Source organism: Numida meleagris, chromosome 1, assembly GCF_002078875.1.
Source record: "Numida meleagris isolate 19003 breed g44 Domestic line chromosome 1, NumMel1.0, whole genome shotgun sequence".
Taxonomy (NCBI): domain Eukaryota; kingdom Metazoa; phylum Chordata; class Aves; order Galliformes; family Numididae; genus Numida; species Numida meleagris.
Window position 1 is genome coordinate 152,555,192 of NC_034409.1, and position 9,350 is coordinate 152,564,541.

The 9,350-nt window shown below is 48.1% G+C and overlaps 1 protein-coding gene across 1 annotated transcript; it reads left to right on the forward strand.

Moving 5' to 3' along the window:
• Window positions 4,439–8,812, forward strand: KCTD12 (potassium channel tetramerization domain containing 12). The gene has a single exon (XM_021417199.1). It carries the CDS (start codon window positions 4,599–4,601, stop codon window positions 5,580–5,582), a length of 984 nt encoding a protein of 327 aa, XP_021272874.1. The 5' UTR covers window positions 4,439–4,598; the 3' UTR covers window positions 5,583–8,812.

Here is a 9,350-nt window from a genome sequence, read left to right on the forward strand (position 1 = left end):
TTCCTGAGCCTGTTAAAGTGAACCATTCCAGTTTACATTTACATTACATATAGTGGCAAAAAGCCGAAGCAAATGAATTCCTTATCGTGCACTGACCACAAGTATCATTTTGAAAGGAGTTAAATTACCGAAAAACACACCAATAACCAGAGCCAAAGGGAACAGTTGCTGTCACCACCACCTTTATTCTTAACTACTTTATCTTTGAAGAATACGTTTTGAATTCCTCTGTTAAAATACAGTTTCATAAATAAGAAAGAGATTTAAGCCAAACCTCTAACTTTTAAAAAGTTCCTTAAAAAGTATTTTCTCTTGGATAGATTTAATGCCCAGGAGTGACACTGCCCTTGTGATTAGCTTCTCAGAGGAACAGACTTAGGGTCAGTTCTTAACTGGCTCCTTGGCAAACCAGCACTCCAGTCTTTTGATTATAGCTTCCTTCGAGACTTGTCTTCTGGGTCTGAAGCGCTCCCAGCCTTGTCTGAGCCTTGACTCCTGACTTCAGTTCCTACCCTGGGGCCTCCAGTAATGAGAAGGACTGCCAACACCCTGCTCTCTTACGTTTACCACTTGCAAGTGCTTTTTCTCACTGAAAGCTATTCTGAAGCCTGACAGACCCTACAGGAAGACAGGCTGGAAGTAAGTGGGAGTAGAGATTGTTTTTGATATCCTAATTAGTCGTGTTAAAAAACCAACAGATAATGAGTTACATTTTTCCTATTAGAAGAAACTCTTTTATTGAATCCTCATACTGTCAGATTCTAGGACAGAGCATAAGGCTGCTGATCCATGCTGATGGATGATGCAGAAGACTGATGTAGCCTCTACTCATGTTTGCAAAGGTCTGATTGTCTTTCTGTCAGTACTGCGGTAGAAGCTGGGTAAGAATGCTATTTATTCACAGAAAGCAAAACTGCCAAGGGAAGACTTGAACATGTGAATGAAATATTTCACAGAGATATTGAAAATTAATTTCTGAGAGCCAAGGCTCACAGAAAGAACACTTAGAACTGCTCCACAGGGACCTTGAGTAATTTAGCACAGGAGAAAACCTGCACATGTTGTGCATGTAAAATATCACATTGCTACACATTATAAAATGACATAACTGTCCCATATCCCTCTGGCAGGTGCTGAGTGTTTTGACACTTGATCAGGTCTCTCCCAACCTGAACTATTCTATGATTCTTCTTCAATGTCATTCGCACTTGAACATCTGTATTTTCATAGCAGTTGGGCTTCCTAGGACATGCAGTTCCAGCTAACTAACATATCCTTTTTCTTGCATCCTAAAAGCAAGATTGTGAGGCTTCAATGAGCATAGCTGAGCCTGCGCTTCAGATCAGTAGTCCTTTTGTTGTTTTTATGCAGGAGGCTACATATTTTACTGAATTCAGTACTAAACTCTAAAACAATTCAATCATATCTAATCAGACATTTTCTAAACAAAGTAATGCACACAGCACAGCACAGACTTGAAGAAATAATAAACTGCAAACCACTACTTTTCGTTCAGAAGAAGGATAAAATGCGTTCTTTCTTTGTTAAGTTTCCCAGGAAGAACTTGAATATGGTAATGTGTTTACTTCTACTTTCTGTAACTAAAAGTCTCTGAGAGACATGATCTAGCTGCAGATGTCCCTGTTCATTGCAAGCGAGCTGGACTATGGTCTTTAAAGGTCCCTTCCAGCTCAAACGGTTCCGTGACTGTATGATTTCTCTTTGTCAGGTATTTGGGTCGTGTTAGCAATACTTTGGAGCCCTCTCCACTTATTAACTGCAATATGGTTCACTCCCACTAGGTGCTGCCCTTCCTCTACGGTTAGAGAAGGAATCCGTCCTGCTCGAGGGCATCTGAATCAGACTACCGCTATGGCTGTTCTACCCACACCGCAAAAACCGGGCTCCTTCTTCATCCCAGCCTGGTGCCGCTGGCAGTCGTGATGGAAACCTTCTTTTAAGCACTGATACAACAAAAGCACCCACCCAAAAAAAGAACAACAACACGTGTAAACACAAAAGTGCTAAAAGAAGAGAAGCTGATGGATCCCACCGTTAGGACAGCACGCATCCAAAGCATAGCTAGTCCCACTTGACAGCTAACAGCACACGCTGCAAGCTTGTGCCTTACCTGAAGCAACTCATTCTCCGAATTGTCACGGTACCACAGAGTTAAAGAAAATTGCATTTCCCATCATAATGCTTAGCCTGTCTACTAGGTCCCACAAGCTCCCTTTACTGGGGTTGTATGTCTACCATGGTGCTCCGTGGCACCCCTGAATGTACCAGTACCTCACTGAGTCTCCCACACAAAACGAGAATAAAACACGGAGGTTATGGCTGTGTTATGCAACCTAGTGACTGACATGCACATGAAAATAGTTGATACATTCATCCATTTTAATAGCCCTGGATGAAGTCCAGTTCTCCTCACTGAAGATAAATATAGCCAAGTATAAAGAGATGGGAAATGGAGAAAAACTATTTTAAAATTTGGTGAAATCAGAAAAGAAACAACTGTTAGATGTTACAATAACCACAGCCTTGCAGCCAGGCAAAGCATCCTCGCTTGCATAAAGCTGCAGGAGATGCCCAGAAAAGACAGTAGTTCTGAGGAGTGGTCACTTCAAGACTGATACTTCAGTTCTGGGTCCATCTTTAAGCCCAGAGAATGACAGCTATCTTGGAAACAACCATGGCAGGCTGGGAGCCCTGGGCAGCCTGACCTAGGGGGTGGCAACCCAGCCTACAGCCAGGGGTTGGAACTGGATGGGCTTTGAGGTTCCATCCAACCCAAGCCATTCCATGATGATTCTGCGGTCAGCTTGCTTAATTAACAGATGAATTAAACGTCCTATTTTTTACATAGAAGCATCTGCAAGATGCACTGCTGGCACACAGAGGATGTTCCACTGCAAACTGTGCAGTGAATAATTGCCCTCACGAGCATTACGTGATCTCATCTCCTGGGTGCACAGGCTGATCACAGTGCTCTCAGCAGAGCCCACACAAGGGAAGCTGGGTTTAAAATATGCATCTGTGGGAGGCTCCCGAAGTGGATTCCTGCTAAGGATGGCCGGGAGCAGGGCGATGCTGGGGGAGACACCACATGAAGGAACTGAGGCAAAAGTAACCCCACAAAGCTGTTGCCAGCGAACCATGTGTTTTAGTCTGGTGAACTGACTCTGAAATAGCGTAAGAAGACAAAACAAAGATTCCCTGTGTGATAGTGGATAAATGATATTATTTTCCTTTTTGTCTATAGTGACAAACTTGTGTATTTAAATGGACAGCAAACCAAATTCTTTCGTGCTTCCTGTACTTCACCTGATCTTCCAAAACTACAGTTTTAAGCCAATTTCTACTCCTCTCTCAAAAAATTAAAAAAAAAAAACAACACAAGAATGAACCAAGTCACTTGTTACAGCATGTCAGCAAAACATGAGATTAACCTACTGCACCATTTTGCTTCCACAAATGAAAACACACAGTGGCCTGAGCGCTGGCAGCTTGTTTTTCCATTTGGAAAATGCAGTGATGTACATCCCTGCTGCCTTATCCTTAGTCCTTTCCAACGGAACTCTCGTGGCTTCTGTGTGACTCAAGCTCACCTCATCCCCTTCCTCACCTCCCCGTTCTTGTCATCTGCTCTCTCAGCAAAACTGTTATTTCTCAACTCCCTCTCTTCTTCCTCTTCTCTTGGGCAAACTTACCTCACTTCTTGAGAACTAGCTTGCCTTTCCTTCCTCCCCCATTTCTCCATTCCTGAAGTGCTTTTAACCCCTGGCTCTGCACCTTCTGATTTCTCGTTCAGTGCACTCGGTGTTTGTAGCAGAATAGACCGGAGAGGGCTCCCTGGAAAGTGCTCCCTCCTGTCCCTCCAGCTGCTCTCGGGAAGAGAGCACGCATGGACGCCCCGAGGAGAGAAACCGAGCACACCACAGCGGCATCTCGGTGCTGTCGCTCGTAAAGAGACAGAAAGGTGGATGAAATTCAAGCAAAACCCTGAAACATAATTCAAATGCTCCCTGCCGTTACATTGTAAATAGGCGCTTATGTTTCCTAACGTACCCAGTAACTCCAAATCAAACCTCGGCTGTACGGTGACAACCATTCCCCCCTTCCCCCACACCCAGGTGCCAGGCTGCAGGGTGCCCGCACCGCCGCTCCCGGTGCTACGTTCCTCCCGAACAGCCGCCCAAGACCGAAGGAGCGGAACCGCGCTCTCGCCGACTCCGCAGCGCCCGGGCCCGGCCTCAGGGAGAGGCAGGGCAGGACGGGGCGGGGGCCGGGGACCCTGCGTCAGTGCCGAGCCGCCGCCGTCCCCTCCCCGCGCGCTCGGCTCTGCCTCCCGCCGGCCTCCCCCGCCTCCCGCCGGCCGCGGCCGCGTACATAAACACGGCCCCGCCGCCGCCGGGGCGCTCCGCTCGCAGCCCGACGGAGGCGCCCGCTCCGTAGCGCGGCCGCTCGGCTCCACGCACCGACGGGGCGGGGGCTCCGGCGGGCAGCGGCCCCGCGGCACCTGCCGGCAGCGGCGGCAGCAGGAGGAGGAGGAGGAGGGAGGCGGCGGCTCCCCGCCCGCGGCGGGCTCCCTCGGCATGGCCCTGGCGGACAGCGCCCGCGGGTTGCCCAACGGCGGCGGAGTGTCGCCGGCGGCGGGGAGCGGGGCGGCTGCTGCGGCGGCGGCGGGCGGCTGGTCGGCCTTCCCCGAGATCGTGGAGCTGAACGTGGGCGGGCAGGTGTACGTGACGCGGCGCTGCACCGTGGTCTCGGTGCGGGACTCGCTGCTCTGGCGCATGTTCTCGCAGCAGCAGCCCAGCGAGCTGCCCCGGGACAGCAAGGGCCGCTTCTTCCTCGACCGCGACGGATTCCTCTTCCGCTACATCCTGGACTACCTGCGGGACCTGCAGCTGGTGCTGCCCGAGCACTTTCCCGAGCGCAGCCGTCTGCAGCGCGAGGCCGAGTACTTCCAGCTGCCCGACCTGGCGCGCCGCCTGGCGCAGGCTCGAGCCGCTACCGCCGCCGCCCGCCCCGCCGCGCTGCACCGCGACGGCTCGCTGTGCGCCGACGAACCGCCGCTGCTCGGCTGCCTGGAGGCAGAGCCCGCGGAAGGAGGCGCCGCGGCGGCGTCCGCGCCGTCGCCCACAGCCAGCCGCAGCCCCTCGGGCGGGCCGCTGCTGACGCCCTCGCAGTCGCTGGACGGGGCGGCCGGGAGGCGCTCGGGCTACATCACCATCGGCTACCGCGGCTCCTACACCATCGGGCGGGAGGCGCAGGCCGACGCCAAGTTCCGGCGGGTGGCGCGCATCACCGTGTGCGGCAAGACCGCGCTGGCCAAGGAGGTCTTCGGGGAAACGCTGAACGAGAGCCGCGACCCCGACCGCCCCCCCGAGCGCTACACCGCCCGCTACTACCTCAAGTTCAACTTCCTCGAGCAAGCCTTCGACCGCCTCTCCGAGGCCGGCTTCCGCATGGCCGCCTGCTCCTCCACCGGCACCTGCGCCTTCGGCCCCGAGCAGGGCGGCCCCGCCGACGACAAGATCTGGACCAGCTACACCGAGTACGTCTTCTGCCGGGACTGAGCCCCGCCCGGCGGCGCGGGGCCGCGCGGCCCTTGCACCCGCTGGGCTCCCCTGCCGGCCCCCGCCTCGCCTCACCGCAGCACGCAGTCCCGGAGGGCCCCGGGGCCGGGAGCCGCCGTGCTGCAGCCCGCTTTGGCTGCCGCGTCGTGGCCCAGCTGCCCTGTCCCTCGTCGTGCCCCCCCGTAGCTGTGTTGGGAGCGGGGAGGAAAGAGGTCACGGGTGTGCATAAGCATCCAAGCCGGGAAGGCTTGCGTGTGCCCAGCCCCTGCCTCTCTCTGCACAGTGCCGTCAGGTTGGGGTGTACGGGCCGAAGAACTCTTTTTCTGGTTGCTTTTCAGTGATTTCTGTTGACGCAGTACGTGTCTTTTCTCGTCCCCATGCTCAGACTGAGGTTTTGCCTCCTTGGGCAGATTATGGCAGCCCGTTTTATGGCCCTTCCCATGAAGGCGATGCCAACCTGTGAAGGACAGCCATGTGGTGGTGATGGCTGCCTGTGGCACTGGCATGCAGCTCGTACTTAACCTGTAGAGATGAGTAATTTTGCGGGAAGCGAGCATCTTCATGACCAGACACATGTCCATCCCCCCTCCCTCAGCCTCTGAACTTCACGGGCTGTGGAGCTGGGCCAAGGCCTGTGCAGCAGAAGCGCGAGGCTGCAGCGGAGCGCTGTTCTCGGGATAACCAACCCCTGAACTGTGGTGTCTGCAGAATCAAGAGTCAACCCTTTGGGAACTTAAACTCTGTGTACATTGTAACTTTCATGGGTGGTGTGAAGTCCTTATAATTCTCTCGAAGTCTACAATATGCATAGAAAATTCAGTGCATATTTCCTTAGCATCCTCCAAATGTCTGGGGTGGGGTAACAGCCGGGCTGCCATAGTGAAGGTGGGGCCTGCTTACCGTCAGGGTGAAACTGTGTATGTATGTTGAATGGGAGCAGATGGATTGTTTAAGTGTAATCAAGAGTACCTTGCTTATTACTTTGAGTTTTGTCATTTTAGTGGTGTAAAACTTTGAAGCCAACAGAACTGATGCTGAAGCAACATTTTTAAGAAACAGTTTCCTGTTTTTCATGTCAGTATTATCTGGGAAGTGATTGCTGAGAGTTAAGAACCTCTCCCACGTCACAGCTCATTCTTAGAAAGGATTAAGCCCCGTCCTTATGAAAACAAGGGAGACGCCAGTGTTCTTCAGGGGAAATTACCCCGTCAGGAAGTAAAGCTGTGTTGTGTTCATGCTATCTGATAGTCTGTCTTGGAGAAGACGGTCATAGCTTGCTTGGAACCCACAGCCCAAGCAGCAGTTTGTACAGTAGGGAAAGTCAAGCAGTTATTTCCAATAAATTCCTGAAGGTTTGAGTACAAAAGCACTTTAAAACCTGGTTTTGAAACCTGTGTTGTCTGTTCAGACGGTGACAGAAAAATACCTTAAATGTATCCCAAGTGTTGGAAGAATTTAATATTTAAAGCCTGAAGTTGCATTTTTTGAAACTATTGAATAACAAGTTGATCATGCTAACCCCAAATTTAGAAATACTGCTACTGCTTGTGTCTAACCAAAGAATTTCATAGTAGGGTTTTATTTTTAAAACCTTAGTTCCTTTGAAGAGAGCTATAGCCACTTACGTACTGAGTTTCAGCGCTTGGTCTCCATATGCATCACTTGGTCATTCACTAAGTACATCTGCAGTTGCATAAAACTGAAAGTAACTTGCATAGCCATGAGTTTTTTAATTGGCAAGATTGTTTATCAGTGTGACTAACGTGATGATGCACATGCGAAAGCTCTGGGTATTTTCCAGCTGTAGATAGATGTTTAACGGAGTATTTTTAAGTGGAGAGAAATGACCATGCCTTGTTAGATGAGCAATAAGATAGAGTGAGAGGCCAATACACCTGAAGACAGAATGAAACCTGTTTGTCCTATGCCTTACTCTGAGATAATTTCTTTGTGCATAACTTATTTATACCGCAAGTGAAAGAATCTTGATCACAGCTACTAGGTCTTTACAATGCCATTCTCAAGAATAATGACTGTCTTTTTCTAGTTTCTGTTGAGTAACTCTGAAGTATGTTTTTTAAAATTTTGTATAAAGTCAGTTTTCAGTAAAGTGTTAGGATTCACTCTAGATAGCTTTCTTTTTTTAAGAATCTGGTAGCTTACAAAATCCATCATAGAAGCTATGTATAGGGGCAGTTTTGAATTGAACTTGTGATTTAGTATGTATATATATATACAGTATATAAACATTTTACACGAATCATTTAGTTTTTTAATCACTTTAGCGCTACAAAATTTCATATCTAGCTGAGCATTTACATATTGCGCTATGTACGTAATATGGTAATGTTTTATTTGTTTCTTATACCTGTTTCTATGGAAGAAAACTGAATACGAATATCAGCATCAGTGTAGAACTGAAATTGATTACATATTTGCTTGAATGTGAATCATACCTAAACTTCCAGGTGGCTGAATGCATCTCCCTAACAAAGATTGCCTGTAGTTTGGTCCGCCCATGCCGACCCATTTGAAGGCAGATAACCCAGGAACTCTCAGAATTTTAAGTAAAAGTTGATATAATAAAAATGTAAATGGATCATTAAAAAAAAAAAATCTTTGTGTTTTTGTGCTAAAAGCTCTTTTAAGTGTGATTAGTATTAGATAATGCGTCTGCTCATTTACAGATAGCTCATTAAAGTCTTGGTTTGAGATGACAGTGCCACAAATTCAACAGTCATTTGATGACTTGCTGCAGAAGACTGTTTTTCTTAAAGATTAATTGGTAGTTTCAGTCAAATTTTGAAAAGGTACAATGCCCCAGGCCAAGTCCCTGAGTTCGGATGCTCTCCTGTGGTGAGCGCTCAGAGAATGGGTGGACGCAATGGCTGCTCTAACCCATTATTCTACAGAAGGACAACATCTAAAGGCACACTGCTGGAGTCTTGTACATGGTTTGCAGCTGTTCGTTGTTGGTGTACTTAGAGATAAATGCAGTAGCGTTTACAAGAGCTGGTAAACTCACTCATTCTTTTAATTAGAATTTAAGGTTTTCAGTGATGCATAACATGAAGGGTGACTGCAGATGTTTGATAGGATGTTTATATTTTTATACATGTAGATAACAAACCACTTGCTCATTCTTACTTTCACATGTATAGCATTGAAAATAAAGATCCTCCTAGGAAAATGTTGCATACCAAATTAAATTGTTGTTCTTTAAATATTAACTTGGTTGTGTGATTCATGCTGTCCTTTTTACTCTGATAAAGATGTTGTTGGCTTTGCACGCTGTTCACAGTGTCGTAACCATTCAGCAAATACTCGTAGCTAATAAATAAAACAGAAACATCGAACCAAGAATGGGGATTTCTAGTAACACCCGTAGCACAATAAATGGAAATGTATAATGCTCAGACACAGTATTTTAAGTGTCACAGAGAATTCTTGTGATATCAGTCAGTATAAATCCGTCCTTGGGGAGCCATAGTGAATAAACAGCTTAATTTGAAAAGCACAAAATGTTAATGTAAAATGCCAATGTTTTTTAAGAAGCTAGAGAGTAATAAACTTGGATATAATAATCATTTAATGAAAGAAGCTTTAATATTCGAGGAAAGATCTGAGAGAAATGCTTTTAGGAACTGCTGAAGAGCAGAAGGGTGATGGTGTTGGCTACCATGTGAACTCCACTAAACTATTACAAACCCCGTGGAGTGTGCTGTGATCAGTTGCAGATTACTGAATTGCCACTCAAATCCACTTGTG

What these genes read in the sequence shown, in the direction of transcription:
- KCTD12 (XM_021417199.1), top strand. Translation starts at nt 4,599, where the DNA reads ATGGCCCTGGCGGACAGCGCCCGCGGGTTGCCCAACGGCGGCGGAGTG.